We start from the raw sequence: 17,674 nt of genomic DNA, 5'->3' as shown, positions 1-17,674 counted from the left end.
GACATTAAAAAAAGTTTTTTTTTTAAATTTTTTTTTGATGTAAGTATTCACATCAAGAATAGAAGAAAATTATGCAAACTGAATAAATGAGAATTTCAAATAAATGGGCACAGGCTCAAATTAATGTAAATAGAGTGGTGACCTGCCAAAGGCGTGGTTCCACGGATTTAAAAAAAGTTTGGAAAATGGTAATTATATTGGAAAAGGTACATTGAACACTATAACTGCTATGCTCCCTAACAACTTTGAATTCCCCTGTTCCAAGTCTTTGATTTGCAGATGCTTCATATCGGAGGTCCTTTGACAGTTAAGATGCCCTAGATGAATCATATCTGAATTGATGCTGTTACCTTGCCATAAATCAGAGGTCCTTTGACGGCTGAAATGCCCCAAGTGAATCATGTCCGACCAGATGCAGTTACTTTGTCACAATCCTTAACTTTTGCATAGGTCGTCCTTGCGGGTTCCAACCTATCAGGATAAACATTCATTTTTTTATGTCTCTAACTTTTGCATGGACCGCCTTTTCAGGTTTTCAGTCCATCGAGACACTCTTTTTTTGCCTAAGCCGCCTTTTCAGGTTTGCGACTTATCGAGCTTTTTCATTCTTATTTTTTTTTTTTGTCTCTAATTTTTGCATGGACCGCCTTTTCAGGTTTTCAGTCCATCGAGACGCTCTTTTTTGCCTAAGGCGCTTTTTCAGATTTGCGACTCATCGAGCTTTTCACTTTAACAAAGTATTTCTTGACTGCATCGGTATTCACAGGACATTCAAGTTAAAACCACCATTCTTTGTATTTGTCATCCATTTGCCCCTAGAACCAGGTAACATATTCTTTTGATCACAAAGCCACTTTCTTGACATTCACGAGGACGAACCTTCTTTGTCGAATACTTACTTTATCCCTTTGATATGACTATCCATGGCACACGGAAATAACATTTTTAAATTCAATCAAGTTTAGCTTTCACTGGAACTTCCATTGACAGAACTTTGACCTACATGTGGGGCACTGCATTTACACTGTATACTGAGGGATGGTGGGGGGTTGCCCCTGTTGAAGTGTGTACTGAAACACAATTTCCGTGCAAAGCAAATGGTAGCATCTCGTGCCAGTCTTTGTAATTGAGCACCATCTTTTGAACAATCTTTCTTGATATTTGCAGCTTCGTCGGCTAAGATGCCCTAGTAGGCAAGAAATCTCATTGGAAATTTCTTCATCATCCTTCTCTTCGGCCTCGGATACAAGGAACTCAAAGTTGAGAGAGAGTACAGGGTTTAAGTGTTCAACGGGTTTATTAATGCATGATTTGATTATTGATATAAACATTATGATTGTGCAAATATGTGGAAATGATTAAAAAAAAAGAAATTTTTTTTTGGTTTTTTATATTATCATTTTTCCAGAAAAAGCACGAAATAAAAACAAAGCCGAGATCTAAGCGACTTTTTAATTAATGATGAAAATACATAAAGCAAAAAGCCCTAAACAAGTTCACTTTCGTCTTGGGTGGGATGAAAGGATTTTTTTTTTTTTTGAAAAACATAAAGCAACAAACAAACATATTAACTGAACAAATGAGTAGTAGAAATAAACATCAGCAAAGACCCAATTACAACTAAACATTCCATGTATCAACATCAGGTCTAAAGATCTGATAGCGGATTAACTTGCATGTCTGCGTTCAATCTTAGAATGGCAAGTCCTTATCTTGGATCAACTTCTGAACTTCAGTCCTAAAAGCAAAACAAGTTTCAATATCATGACTAGGTGCCCCTTCATGGAAGGCACAAGAGAGGTCGGGCCTATACCTAACTGGCAATTTCTTAGGCACACGAGGAAGTGGTCTGGTCTGGACAAGCTTCCTCCTAAGCAAATCAGGGAGCAATACTGCATATTTCATGGGAATCGGATCAAACTCTGTTGTTGCTATTGCTGAAACTGAGTTTGAAAATCAGAATTTTGAACAATATTGATAATGGGCTTAGCAGCAACAAAGTGAGACCGGATACTGTTGTTGACTTTGTTGAAATTGGGGCTGATAACCTGGATTTTGAATAGTATTGGTGATGGGCTTAACATCGGCAACAAGGTGAGAAGCCAGATACTGTCGTTGAAGTAGCACTTTTATATCTGGGTCTTCGAAAAAACCGGTATTGTTTTCAATCAACTTCTGAACTTCTTCCTTCAAAGGATAACACTGCTCAGTGTCATGACTTGGTTCCCCTTGATGGAAATCACATTTAAGATCAGGGCAATACCAAGATGGCAACGGATTCGGCACCCGATGAAGTGGCCTGGTTTGAACAAGTTTCTTCTTAAGCAAGATGGGAAGCAAAGTTGCATATTTGATAGGAATTGGGTCAAACTGCGATGCTTTCCGAGCCTGATTTTGAAGAATAAGTTGCTAAGGAACCTGTCTTTGAGGGATAAGCTGCTGAGGAGCCTGATTCTGGGAAATAAATGGCTGAGGAGCCTGATTCTGAGTAGTAAACGACTGAGGCTGTTGAGGAACCTGTTGTCGAGGTCGTTTCATGCACATTGGCTGACATAATGGTTGGGACCTTTGCTGAACAAGCAGTGGATCCTTTGAAGCCATCAATGAAGATACTAGGCTAGTTAACCTCTTTACCTCAGCTCGAAGTGTTGTTACCTCTCCCCGAAGCTCATAGACCTCTTGCTCAAGCTAATCCATCTTTTGTGTTTGCACGAGTGTTTGCATATACGAGCCGAACTTCGATGAAGACATCAGACCACTTTACTGATGGATAAACCTTTGTAGACAGGAACAAGGTATGAGGCACAGACTTGAAACTATGAATGCAAATGATGCATGACATGTTTATGCAAAAATGTACAAATTTTTTTCGAAGAATTTGTCAAAGCGAATTGTAAACATTGCAAAGGAACATGGTTTCATTTGAAGATTTGTAAAGATATTGCAATCGATTCTATTTTCAAAAGGTAAGAATGAAACCAAAGAAGAATTTCTTTAACCAAAGCAAAAGCTTAGTTAAGATTTTTGAAGTTGTATCTCTTTTGGTGTTCATTCTTACAAGATTCATACCTTTGATGTTTACAAGACAACTTATCTAAGTCCTTCGATATTTTTATGGATGAAAAAAGGTTTACGGATGAATGTATGTATGATTATGCATAGAAAACATGATGAGGTTTAAGGTATACAATGTTGGAGCTTAGGGATCATAACGCCATTTGGTAAGGACTATGGTTTCCAATTGCATTTGTAACAAGGGTTCTACCAAGGTTCCCAAAGTTTTCAACCACTTCCGGATATTTGTTAGGTGACGAGAGTACTCTCGTTCCAACAATACTCGTAGGTTAGTCTCGTTTGGGTGTAGTATCGCGTGTCAACCAATACGAGAATACTCTCGACTAGCCACCGCACTACGTCCTAAAAGGCCAAGATGGGTTAAAAGGTGACTAAAGGTTCTCAACTTCGACGGTCCCTTGAAAGTAACATGCCATACGCGAGTACTCACGTCGACAAAAGTATACCTCCAAGATCCCTCCATTGAGTGGGTTATCACATGTACCAATACCGAAGAGTACTCTTGGCATGGAAACTATGATTATACCCGATCCTATCTTAAGTTCTCTCAAGCTCAGGTATAGAGCTTATCTCTCCACTCACGTAACAAGCTAAAAATATTTACAAAGTATAAACAAATAATAAAGCACAAAAATAAAGGAAGAAAGGTGGGTTTAACCCGCGTAGAATTTTTCTCCCCAGTGAAGTCGCCAATTTGTAGACCATGATTTTTGGGTGTCAATCCATTAATTGGTTTTGAACCTTCAATCATTTGGACTTTTCAATCTTTATTCGTGGGAAGGGAAAAGATGAATTAAAACCCTTTTTCAAAGACTTTGGATCCGGGGGTTGGTTTCAATAGAGGAAGGTGTTAAGCACCTCTAAAGACCACGGTACTCCATGGGAACCTCTTTCCTAACTTTATCTTGTGCTAGATTATTTTTATTTAAAAATGTTTACTTAAAGCCTAAGTGAAAGAATGGAGGGAGAAGAAGGATGATTTTGTTGTTTTTTATTTGGTTGGTTTGGAAGGATAAATCCTTTGTCTACATACCCTTAAAGAAAAGGGATCAAAACCCAATGTAGTTCGCTCTCAAAAATATTTTTGGTGGGTTAGGTTGATTTTAATTTATATTTTAAAATGGTTTTAAGAAGGGTTGCGAGACCTCAAGGTATAGAAGAATAAAATGGAAGTGAGGTTGTTTCAATTTTAATTAAGAAATTTAGTCTAAGTTTAATTAAGATTCATTAGAAATTTGATTAAGAAAATAAAAAGGAAAGACAACTTGTATTTGGATCCAAGGTTTATTAAGAAAAATATTTGACTTTTTGCTTATTTGATTTTTTTTTTGAGATAAAAAGATTTTTCTAAACTAACGGTAAGCTAGCATAACGACGCAAAAAAAATAAAGCGAGCGTAAAGCAGTAAATAAAGTGGTGTACGTTGTGTTGGTGCTTGTGTCGGTGTGTGCAATTACTACGCTCTTACATACCATCCTAGATCCATTCTAAGGGAAATAAAAAGCACAAAAGTAAATTACATCAATACCTAAGTACACACTAAGAATTTGGCGAGAATGAAATAAATTGCAAGGATAAAAATGCATGAAACTGTACTAGAATTAAAGCAAACAAAATACAACAAGATAATATGAGACTTAGAATGAATGATGTCAAAATTTTAAAACAATGCACAAAATAGAAATTGAAAAATTTAAAGCAAAATTGACAAGAGATATCATGGAGTGAAAAATTTGAAATGCATGGAACTAGAGTTGAATTTTAAAGCTAGGTTGTAAGAATGTTTGATAAAACCACAACCAAAAGATGCATAAAATGATTTTAAATCCAACATATAAATTAACAATAATGCATGATGTTGAAATATCAAGGAAGTGTATGAAGTAAATATTGAAACACTAAAGCAAGAATTAACAATGAACATTATGAAATAAAACATTTAAAATGCATGAAATCATTTTTTTAAAAGGAATGCCATGAGGATTAAAGTATTTTAAAATGTATAATTCACAATCATAAGATGATTTTTTTAAAACATGCGTGAGTTTCTTTTGTACTAGTTATAAACAAAACGAAAAAAAACACAAAATATGCAGGACTGGGGGGTGCAGGCAGCAGATATGGGGTTTAAACAGCACACAGAAAAATAAAGCAGTAAAGAGAAAAAAGGGTTGAAGCCCAGAACATGTGGGCTAGGTTAAGGTGACCCTGCTGGGTCGGTTTAGAGAACCGGTTCGGTTATGGGTCCAAGAAACCCAGTTCGGTTGGGTTACGGTATAAAAGGGTTGGACTGGTTTTCATCAATTTAAACCAACATTTCTCTTTCAAAGCAACAACAACTTTCTCCTCTCTCACAAAACCAGATGAACGGAGAAGAAAGGGATGCGGCGGAGGAGTTCCTCCGACGCGGTAGTTTGCCGGAGCGCCGCCGGGTCGGAGTTTCACTTCCACTCTATTTCGAAACTTTTTTATACTGAAACATTCGTCCCTTTCTTCTCTACTCGAATCCACGAGTATTTTTCAACAAAAGACAAAGATAAGCCCTAGATCTATCCATTTTTAGCATCTATCTTTTTCAAATATTTCAAACAGAGAAGAACACATAATCACGTAAGCAAAGGAGATAAAAACACAACAAAACGGAAGAATAATGAAGAGTTAATTACCTCCGTTCTTTCATGAGAAAGACTATGTTGCAGGCCTGACAAAGCTTGTAGTGGATCAATCTGCACCGCGATAGCAACGTTAAACTCAGACTCATCTTCTCCTCTTTGTGTTAGGCTCGGGCTTGTTCCTTCTTCTGTACACGCGACCTTGAACTCGTTAACAGTTCGGATTTGTTCAAATCAACTCATGAACCGTTTGTATTGTTGCTATTGAGCTTCGATTATGTCTCTCTTCTCTGGATCTGCTTCGCGGATGCGTTTGCAAGCTTAAAGTGCAGTTCATCTTGCCTTGTTTCTGCGTTTGCTCGATTTGGCTTCTGTGAGGTCTGATTTGTACACAAAATCAAAGTGTCTGTGATTTGTGATGATGATTTTGATGTTATGGATCGGTGATGAAGGTGCGGTTATTATAGTGGTTAGGTTTGATCGATATTATTCTTTGAAATCAAAGGAAAAGGTTGCTGGAAATTTTCTGTTGATGAGTGTTTTTAATGGATCTGGAAAATGTCAATGATATTCATGCTTGTTCTTGAGGATTTTTGTGTTTGATTTGAAAAGATTGAAAGAAAATGAGAATTAGGGTTTTTGATTGTGATGTGCGGCTGCTGCCAATTGTCAGTCTGTGTCCTCTCTTTTCAGTGCCAATGATTGGCCTTTATATAGGGAAGAAATAAGGGATGAGGTGTCCTTGGAATGGCTCTGCACAAAAATGAGTGGACGAAAATGCCCCTGCAAATGGGCCTGGACAGAAACTTGGACGAAAAACTAACACTAAAGATTTAAAAACAAAATAAAAAGTAAGTGAATTATAATAACTCACGTGATTATATAAAAGTGGATGGATAATAATAATAATAATAATAAAAGAAATAAATAAAAGTGATGATAATAATAATAATAGAAATAAAAGTTGTCCCTTTCGGTAAATGAGGTATTTTAAAATACCTCTCTGCCGAAATTTTGACTGAAACGATGAAATGTCTCGGCATTAAAAGTACGCATAAAAATGGTAAAAACAAAAAAATGTGGTCAAAATTTGGGGTATGACAGTAAGAAGGAAGGTGTCCCTGAAGAGCTTGGAGACATCATGCTTAAGTCAAAGGGGGATATTGATGATACAACCATGGTGAAGTTTCAGAGGAAGAAGGGTCGTGACGGACACCCGGTTCAGCGAGAGCATGGAGGACCATCTCAGGCGCAGCCTATGCAGGAGGATGCGCCTCAATACTCACCACTACACCCGATGATGCTTGATTATTTAGGGGGTATGGCCTGCTGGGCCTAGGATACATCATGACAGCTGTATGTGGACGGTTCGTATTTTGGAGCGTAGCTTTCTCTTGCTGCTGATCCGCATCGTCAGAGGTCTCTTCAGAGCAATGCTTTTGATAGGTTTGGCACTGAAGCCAACATGGAGGACTATTTTATGGAGCAGAGAAGATGTGCTGGTGAGAGAGAAGGTCGTTTGCGATACGACTTCGCTCGAGGAAAGGCAGCTAGTGAGCGGAGTGTGAATGAGTTTTATGCTGGCTTGCAAGAGGATCCGAAGGCCGCTGATGAGGATGAGCAGTAATGGACTTGGAGTCCAATTTTATTTTCAGCTTTCTATCTTGTGTTTCTTTATTTTGATGTACTTTTTTTTATTTCGTTTGAACATTTTGTTGATGTGCACCTTGTTTAACTTTATTGCCCCCCATTTGTAATGCTTTCCTTGGTTTATTATTAATGAATCTGTTTGTTTGTGTAAATTTATCAGTCTCATAACAGTGCTATACCAATGATATGCCAAAGAGTTCAAGGAGGATGATGCCTAATTGATTCAAAGGGAAGTGCTCGGCAAAGGAAATAGGTAGCCACAACTCCCAGATATCTCAACTTGTAAGGTCCATAGCCAAATTTTTATTTTTCCAATTTTACATATATGAGTGTTCCATGCAACTGCTGTTTCTAGAACTTGCGACATTTCTCTATTTGTTGATTGGTCTTGTTTTGTACACTCTAAGGCAAAGTGCTTGGTACCTTGAGCCTTTTTGAGCCTACCTTGATTTATTCATTATTTATCCTTTGTAAAGCCAAATTGAGCCATTAGGTATAGATCTTTTTGTTCGGTGACAAGCCATGTTACAAACCTAGAAGGCCTTAGGAATGAATGTCCCAATTATTTTTTTGAAGTAAGCTCTCTAGGTTGTGTGAAATGTTCAAGTTTGGGGTTGCTTCTGGAATTAGCAACTTACTAAGTTTGGGGTGGGGGTACTAGAGAACCAAGAGAAGAAAAATTGTTAAATTTTATATTTTATCTCTTGAGAAACAAAGCAAAAAGCACTTGAAAATGTGCATAAAAAAATGAAAAGAAAAGAATCTTGTGTATGAGACCAAAAATGTTTATATGTCTCAAAAGAATAAGTTCTCTAGTACTCTTTTGTGTTAAATTTGAAAGGAAGGAGATTCGTTTTCTGTGATGTTACCAAAGATACCCAAGTAGTATGAGCTTAACTTCATTATTTTATAACACTACTTCCCAAAATATATCCACCTTTCACCTAAGCCCAATTATAACCTTAAAAGACCTTAAAAGTGTGTACTTGACTCTGACTTTGATTGACAGTTTAGAAATTTTTCAAGCTTATGGTAATACAGCAGACCTGCATGATGATTGTGTGACCCTATTCAAACATATGCGTGGAGTTGTGGATTCGGAGGTAAGAGCAAGGCATCCGGTACATTTTACACAGGAAAGGAGTGAACTTTTTAAGCATATCATTGGTTGGTAAGTGTTATCTTACTGCGATTTTTCCATTTACAAATTGGATTCCTTGAGGACAAGGAATGGTTTAAGTTTGGGGTTGTGATGACAGTGCATCAACATTAGTTTTTTAGTCATATTTATGCCTTATAATAGCATTTAGAGAGTCAACTGCATGGAATTCATGGTGAAATCAAACCAAAACAGGAACAAGAGCTCAAGAGAAGAAACATTGAGAAAACAAGAAAATATTGCCCAAGTTTAAGCAATCGTGCCACGTTGATTACTGGTCATGGCACGTTGCAATGATGTGGAGTTCATGGTGACATTCTGGAATTTTCGTGGCACGATGGGAAACAAAACGTGCCACGATGGGTTGATGAACTTGCTGCCACGTCAGATTAATGAAGGCATCGTGCCACGATGGTCCCGAAACGTGGCACGATGATGGGCTTTTCTGAAACCCTAATTTCTTTCTATAAATATCCAGCTGCTAGCAAAGTTTAGGGTACTGATTATTATTGCGATTTTGAGCACAAAGGACGACTGAAGACCAAGGAACAAGCTCTGAATCTTATACCAACTCTCCGTTGGTTAGATTTATGTATGTTTTCTCTTGTTTATGCTTATGATTGTTTAGTTATGAGTAGCTAAACCTCTAGTTTGGTTAAGCCATGATGAAACTATTGTAATATATGACTTTGTAGTTGAACTCTCTCTATAATCAATGTTATTCAGTTTTTATTCAGAATTACTTGTGTTTATTGCTTTTCATGTTATTGTTTTGTATGACTACTAGCCCTAGCTTCTTGCAATCACATGAATTGATCTTAGGAATTGAATGACTACTAGCCCTAGCTTTTAATCCTGAAATAGTAATTTTGTTTAACTCAACACTAGGAACCTAGAGATAGGAAATTGAGAGTTATGATACATGAATTAACGTTCCAACATCGCTTCCACAGTTATTCAATCAAGTTAAGAGATTAATAGGGTTATAACTTAGGAAAGGGTTTTTAGTCAAGAGATTGATCAAAACCACTTAGTTAATTTATAGTAAAAACTGAGTAGTAATTGAGAGTAAAGAGAGGTAGACTTTTCATATAAAGCAATAGTGGATTCACCGGCTTAACCATTCATCTCAATATAATTTTCTCTCACACTTTTTCTACATTAATTAAGTCTGATAAAACCAAACCTTTCAGCCTAGGGCAACCAAATACAAACTTTACACATCCTAACGTATAACGCGCTTGCTAGAATTGAAATTAACACAGTCCTTGTGGATCGATATTTATTACTATTTCGATAGTTTTTGGTACACTTGCCAGATATCTATCATGTCTGATCCATTGAAGTGTACTCCATCCGTCCTAAAATGTAAGCAAAAATTGGTCCCCAAAAGTTAATGTATTTGATTCAAAATTTGTACCAAATACATCAATATAATTTATGTTAACTAGTTTTAGCGTAGATTTTGGGACGAAATGAGTAATATTTATTAACGTGTAATAGTGTAATGTATTCAAATTTATGTCTGTAATGTTTCATTTTAATGAATTTGTGGAATGTCTATTTAACGACGAATTTATGTAGTTTGAATCGTTTATGTGTGATTATGTGTATTTAACGACAAATTTGTGTAATTTGAATTGTTTATGTGTCATTAAGTGTGATTAAGTGATTGTGCGTGATTAACAATGAATTAGTGTAATTTGGATCGTTTATGTGTGATTATGTGATTGTGTGATTAACGACGAATTTGTGTAATTTGGATCGATTATGTGTGATTATGTTGTTAAAATGATGTAATTTTAATCAATTATGAATGTATTGATTACAAGTCATTATTGGCTTGGTTGCATGTAATTAATGTTGTTCTGCTGCTATATCGGTATCCTGCATGAGTTAACTCACGTTGGAGTTCAACGTGACTTAAGTTACGCTGGGTATAACACCTATGTAATTTTAAGTCACGTGGAGGTATTTTCGTTAGTTTTTATGGAAGTGAGCAATTTTGAATGTGATAAGAGCAATTTTCTATTACAAACAGCCATTGAGCCACGTATAACAGAAAATTTGGGAAAAAGACCCGACACCATAGAGCTATTTGCAACCCCTTTAGGTTGGGCCTGACTCTTGGATATGTCAAGGCTAGACTGAAACATTCCTAGCAACAACAAAACTATATTCCACCACCTCCCATTATCACTGAACTCCCTGATTCTCCACCAAAGCAGGAAAATAGTAATCTAGATATGGTATTTGTAGGATCAATTGTCGATATACCTTACCCTAAGCCAACCCGACTTCAGTTTCCAAAATTGGTATTGAGTCTATTGCTCAACCAGTGAAGAATGATTATGAGATAAATTAGACTACGAGTGTTCAAAACCGAACCAATCCAATAGAAGAACTGCAAACCAAACCAATCCAAACTGAAACCGCAAAAAAACCGCATTTGGTTTGGATGTATTTGGATCAATTTTTTACTCAACCGCATGGTTTGGTTCGGTTTGCGGTTATGATTTTGCCAACCGTACCAAATCAAACCAAACCACAATATAAGAAAAACACTAATTAAATATATATAACTTACACCAATACTCATAAAAACTCAATGGAAACTTTAATAAAATGACAAAAAATTTCTCTTGTTAAGTTTTTTCTTTGCTTTGTCTTTCAAAAATATATTTATGTACTACTTGAACTCATAGAGAATGATAAAAATTGTCTTTTGTATTTCTTACAAAATAGGATTAATTTTTGTCCGCGTTTAAATTTGGTCTACGTAGTTGGGAACATTGTTGGATGAAAATAAATTATAATGTTGGATGATATTTAAAACATTACTGCCCTCTCAATAAAACAATACTGAAAATATGTTGTGTTTTAACTTTTTAATTTGATTTTAATGTTGGAAACAAAAAGAACTTTATTTTCTAAAAAAACCGCACCAACCGATCCAATCCAAACCGCATTGGTTCGGTTTGGATTTTATTTTAAAAGTCAACCGAACCAAACCAAACTGCATACTTATTTATCTTGCGGTTCGGATGACTTTTAGTCTTAAAACCGAACCAAACCGCACCGCGAACACCCCTAAATTAGACTATTCTTGAACATGCACGAGAAACAATTTCTGAACAATCAAGCTCCAATTTCTGAACACCCCTAACAAAACATGAATTTAATATAAATTTTTAATTGTCAATATATAAAAATCCATATTTACGTCTCAATTAATTATTTTCCTATTATTAAAAATATAATTTATTTTTCTTAATACTTTTTTCAGGTGACTTGTACAAATATAACCGTTTGAGACAATAGTAGAGTCGTTTTTTTTTTTTTTTTTAGAAAAATAGTAGAGTCATTTGAATAAGGCAATTATATCAAACCTTACATTGAATGTGGCCACAGTATGATATATTTAAAATGGATTAGTCGGTCATCATAAAATTGTAGTTTAAATGCAGTCAAAAGATTATCTTCTGAGATTGGTAATAAAGGTATATGAAGTCAAAATAATTTAAAACTCATTCAAAAGAAATAAAAAGATAAAGTAAAATCCAAATTATTAATGATACTTCTTATTTAAGTTTTTTTTTGAGTGTATTTATTTAGAACCACTGAACTTTCTCCAACAGCCAAAGGGAATTGAATTTGGATCACTGTAATTTTATCGTCTGTCTCATTTGCGTTGTGCTATGGCGAAAAATTCTGGAAGTAAAAGAAAGGTTAGGAATCACATACCTAATGATCTTGTGTTTTCTATCCTTTCAAAACTTCCTTTAAAATCTTTGAAACGATTTGGATGCGTAAACAAAACATGGTCGCACTTATTTGAAAATTCTCATTTCATGAACAAATTCCGCAATAATTTTCTATCTAATCCTCACCCTTGCTACCATGATACATCTATCATCCTTTATTGTGATCATTCACGTAATTACACTCATCTTGACTCTTACCATTTACTATCCGGTGAAAGATATGAAAATCGACTCAAATTACAATCTCCAAATCCATTTCAAGAGGAAAACCCTGTCTTCAATTTTTTAGGCTGTGCTGCTTTTACTGGAATTGTTCTCCTTAAAAAGGGAGGGCAAGGCACACTTGTGTTGTGGAACCCAGCTACACATGAGTTCAAGGCCATACCTCCCAGCCCCGCTCGGTCTGTACCACCTTATCGGGGAGCTTCAAATGATGTTTATGGGTTTGGTTACAACCATATTAAAGACGACTTTAAGATTATTAGGTATATACAATTTGAGAGAATAAGCGAGTCAAAACTTCGGCTTCTCAATGTGCGGAAGGAAGATGTGCCATGGGATGAAATATCCTATGCACCCATATGGGAGATTTATAGCCTAAGGTGTAATTCTTGGAGAAAACTTGATATGAATATGCCTTGTTGGAATTCTGGTGCACCATATGGTCCATTGTGCTTCAATGGAATATGTCATTGGTGGGCTAATATTGAAAATTGTGATGAATATTTGTTGGCATCGTTTAACTTGAATAATGAGATACTTGTTACAACACCTATACCTTTAGACATACCTTCAATCAAAGATACCAGCGTTCGTATGATAATTGTTCAAAGACGTTTAGTGGTGTTAAATGGATCCATTGCTTCGATCTCATGGCATTTTAGTAAAACTACTTTTCACATCTCAATTTTGGGTGAACTTGGCGTAAAAGAATCATGGACTAAACTCTTTGTTGTTGGACCATTGCTTGATGTTAAGCGTTGTATTGGAGCGGCGAAGAATGGTGATATATTCTTTCAAAAAAAAGATGGTCAACTAATCTCTTTTGATTTAAGTACTGAGAAGACTAAAGAACTTGGTGTTGAAGGAACAATTTTTTATGAAATTTCAATTTACAAGGAAAGCCGTCTCTTCATTGGAGGAATATTGTCACACTAAAGAATAAAAGAAAAAAGATTCATAGAAAGCTCATTTTGGGGGTTGAGGGGTGAGGTTAGGGATTTTTTATGAGAGCATCCGTCCACACTAGGTCCTTAATTGGTTTTTCATGTTTTTACCTTAGAGATTTATGATTGTCTTCATTAGGATTTTACCTTGTTTAATAAAAAGTGGTTGGTTAATCACCCTTATCATAAATTTTATCAAAGATATGAAAAATTTAGAATCCATTCGATAACTGAATATTGTTGCTTTAATATCAATTTTATATTGAAAGTTGTTTCTCTTGATACTTGCAAGCTGATGTGGTTTGTATCTCATCAAATTTTGCCTTTTATTGAACTCTTTGCAATTTTATATAGAAATTTTGTCTGAATTAAATTTATTATACTTCAAATATATATCCGAAAATGGAACACGGATTCTCTCCTGTGAAATTTTCGTTGGAGGAGGTCCAGTCATGGGCACAGGAAGGGTAGCTAAACGGGTACCTGCAGGTAAATTAAATGGGTATTTAACTACCCGTTACTTTATGGACACAGACACGGATTTGATGATACTCATGTCCGCGGGTATCCGTACCCGTTAATAAATTAAGTAAATTACTAAAATATCCACGCTTATGTCAAATGTCATTTTACCTTGTTTATGGTGACATTGACATAAGCGGTGAATGACATTTGTTTTTTTTTATGAAAAAAAAATGACATTTGTTATTGAATGCCATGAGATTTTATTTCAATTATCATTGTTATGTCAATTTATTTGGATTTTGGATATTTTGATTTTATTTCTTTTTTTTTTAACAGACAAAAATGAGATATATATATATATATATATATATATATATATATATATATATATATATATATATATATATTAACTTTGTCAAAAAAAAATATATATATTAACAACAAAGCGTTGTTTCTTCCGCACAAGGTGTGCTAAAAGAAGACAACCATAGTTACGAAAGAGTACAAATAACCAAGAGTCGAAATTAACCTATGCCCAAACAAGATAAAGGGCAAGTCATCCAACTATGAACCCCTAGCACATAAACAGCGTTAGCTGCCTTCATCCACCAATAAGAATGGATTTGGTCCTTTTTAAGAAGTTGTGTAACAGTGTTGTCAGTGTTGTTAAAATGCCTATTATTACGTTCAGACCATAACAACCAAACACACAAGAGCCACAATAGTTGCATAAAGGACCGTCTAGTAACCGCCCCACCTGCCAAATAATAAACTGAGAAAAGTGATCAGCAATATCATATGGATCCGCCCCAGATACCCCGACCCAATGACGAACATGAAGCCATAATTCTCCAAATATGGGACAGGAGACAAATAAATGTTGAGCGGTCTCCACTGCCCCACATCCAAAGACACATAATTGTGCATCTGGAGCAAGAATTCCTCGAGCCACTAAATTAGCCTTTGTTGGCAACCGGTTGCGAAGGAGACGCCAAGCAAGGATAGACACCTTTAACGGAACATGTCTATGCCAAATCAACTCTGATACCGCGTACATTGTATTATTATCATCCGTAGTAAGCATATCATAAGCTTTCCTAACATAATAGCAACCATAATTATCATTACGCCATCGCCATCTATCAGAAGTTGTGCCCTACAAAACAACATTAGACAACAACAGTCTACACTCTCCTACTAGATCCTCCTCCCAATCCCACAACCGCCTTCTCCACTGCCAAGCATCTCCCTCAACCTCCCAACCCAACTCAGACATCTCCGCCACCGTGCACTGTTTATTAACACTTAAATCATACATGTTGTATTTTTTAGTTGATATTATATTTCAAAAGTTATTAAAAGGTGTTTATTATTTTTTGTTGATTTCACCATGTGATATTTACTTATTCAAAGCCTTATTTGTCAAACTTATTTGTATAACGTTGATGTTTGACAGTTGGGTCAAAGACTAAATCTCATTCCCTATTATTAAGCCTCATTTTCCTTAATATAAGGAACAACTCAATACAACTCTGATGTATATATCCTTCCTTTCTTTCTCCAAATAAATGCACGTATAACTCACTAGCTACACTGAAATATCCTTCATTTTTCTACTCTAAAGATGGGTCACGTAACTTGCTATAACACATAGTATATATATTCCAGTACAGAAAAATCTGCACATATAAATTCCCTCACTTCATATTTCTCTACACAATTATTTTTCTCTCATCCAAAATAATATTGAGTTTCTGGGTTACATCTCCGGTTATCTTTGAGATAAATTTGAGCTGTTCTGTCACCTCCGATTATGATTCATAACGGGGAAGAACTGTTGTATCCTGGGAGGATATGCGCTTATGAGGCGGATAAAATCCTCAAGGACAGTGACTATGTCACGCCTCAGGTTACATAATAATGGTTTAGTGTTTTGCAGGTTATCACTTTCATGGTTTCATGTTTGTTTACTTCGATTTTGCCGACATCAAATTACCGCAATTTGAAGAACAGATAAGTTTATTGTTCTCTCTTTTAGCCATATTTTATTGAGGCTTGTATTTATATATGTTGATTATTATTCAAAGATAATTATTATGACGAATTTATACAACAATCTTGAGGATTTTATATTTAATTAATTGTTTGCAGTACTGCTAGATAAATGGTAAAAGAATTGCTTAGCCTGAAAATGGTAACAAGTCGTTCGTGAAGCCTTTGATAATCAGGTGACCTTTATTGTATAACAAGGAGGCAATCATCGATGCAGGTTTTATCAATTCCCTCCTACTTATTGAATATGATTTACTTGTGTCAATTATATATAAATGATGCATGAATATGATATTGGGTTCAAGTTTAAGCGGTTGTGAGCTAGTGTGTACGTGTACCTTTTGGAATTCTAATGTTAGATTTCTTTATGTCTCTGAATATTTTATGTACCTCATTTTGATAAATATTAACAATATTGTTTACACTTGGACGATTTTTGAAATTTAATATTATTGTGGGCTAAATAATACTCTGTGTACGTTACTGTAAATCGCATGATAATCAAATGTTTTTCTCTTAAAGAGGTGTTTATATGTAACATATGTGTTTTATAATTTTGCTTTTGATTTCACCCTGTTATCTATCATTGGATGCTTATGTGAAACTGTGTATTGGTTTTCTTGTGCCATTATGTTACATGTATAGTTCAAATCTCTTCTATCATATTTGTGTTATTTATTCTTTATATGACAATTTGTTGTTTCGGTCGATATGAAACTTTCTGAATGTGGGGGCTATACATGTTTAAACTCAATTTAAGAAGCTCATGAAGGTAAATATGTCATATGCATTAGTGAAACAAGTGTAATAGAGATGTTGTCGCTTAGAAATAATCTAAGTAGACCTGAATATATTTTTATGGCACTTGATAAAACTCATGAGATATATATTGAGATTCACATTAAATTATTGGTGACATATTGTGGATTATCCATTGTGTTAAAATAATACAATGATGTTTGATTTACCAATGTGTGGGTTTATGGATAATTTTAAAGGCTGGTTGTGATGTATATTAGTCTTTCCAAATTTATAATTCTAATTCTCTACTATCTATAGTATGCATGTAAACAAGGTATGTCTGTTAACTAGCTTGATAGATTTTTATTGAGATGAACTCTAGATATGGTATGCATAACCTTGTGGTTGAGAAATTTTATAAGTGCATTGATATGATATATAATAATGTATTATGTGGTTAATTCGTTCTAAAATTGGTTTAGACCAACTTGTGAGGTCACAATAATATTTAAATGATGAAGTTGTGATTGCATGTAACATTGATTTGAGCTATTTTCTTATTTCTTGGTCTTTTGTGCATATTACTCACTCTCAGTGATGAGAAACTATTCTTTTAATCCCAATTGTAGACTTAGTCAAACTTTGGTGCTGAATATGAGCTATTGATTGATTTCCAAATATGTTGTCTATCGTAATTGGTGCTAGCTCCTGATTTGTAACTATTAGTTTAAGCAAAAATTTGTTCAGTCACATGTGATAGTTATCATTAAATAAACAGATAGAAATAATATATAATTGTGGAGTAATTATTGTATGTCATCTTTGATAAACTTTAATTTAGTGGATTTATGAGTATATGATATTTACGGTTGGAGAATTCATTTTTAATAACCTTTGTGTGTATACATGAGAACTATAGTTCGGAAAAATTTACTTTATTGTAAAATATGAGAGTCCTTGCATTTTAGGAATTGCATTGTTAGGAGGTAT

The 17,674-nt window shown here is 35.0% G+C and overlaps 2 protein-coding genes across 2 annotated transcripts; one reads left to right on the top strand and one right to left on the bottom strand.

Moving 5' to 3' along the window:
• The first annotated feature begins 12,194 nt into the window (after window positions 1-12,194).
• Window positions 12,195-13,418, top strand: LOC146917300 (F-box/kelch-repeat protein At3g06240-like). Its single transcript, XM_085717228.1, has one exon. The coding sequence runs from the start codon at window positions 12,195-12,197 to the stop codon at window positions 13,416-13,418; it is 1,224 nt and encodes a 407-aa protein (XP_085573354.1).
• A 997-nt stretch (window positions 13,419-14,415) lies between these two features.
• Window positions 14,416-15,209, bottom strand: LOC146917299 (uncharacterized). Its single transcript, XM_085721863.1, has 3 exons — window positions 15,090-15,209; window positions 14,665-15,047; window positions 14,416-14,566 (listed from the first exon to the last, which is right to left on the bottom strand). The coding sequence occupies exons 1-3, from the start codon at window positions 15,207-15,209 to the stop codon at window positions 14,416-14,418; spliced, it is 654 nt and encodes a 217-aa protein (XP_085577989.1).
• Window positions 15,210-17,674: the final 2,465 nt, after the last annotated feature.

The sequence above is a fragment of the Medicago sativa genome, chromosome 6 (assembly GCF_051527215.1).
Source record: "Medicago sativa cultivar Bolivia chromosome 6, Bolivia_mono, whole genome shotgun sequence".
Lineage (NCBI taxonomy): Eukaryota > Viridiplantae > Streptophyta > Magnoliopsida > Fabales > Fabaceae > Medicago > Medicago sativa.
This window is presented reverse-complemented; position numbering and strand designations above follow the sequence as displayed.

Coding starts and splice junctions, on each gene's coding strand:
- LOC146917300 (XM_085717228.1), top strand. CDS start 12,195: ATGGCGAAAAATTCTGGAAGTAAAAGAAAGGTTAGGAATCACATACCT.
- LOC146917299 (XM_085721863.1), bottom strand. CDS start 15,209: ATGTATGATTTAAGTGTTAATAAACAGTGCACGGTGGCGGAGATGTCT. Junction 15,048..15,089: donor GGGATTGGGAGGAGGATCTA/GTAGGAGAGTGT, acceptor GTTGTTTTGTAG/GGCACAACTTCTGATAGATG. Junction 14,567..14,664: donor ATTGCTGATCACTTTTCTCA/GTTTATTATTTG, acceptor ACGTAATAATAG/GCATTTTAACAACACTGACA.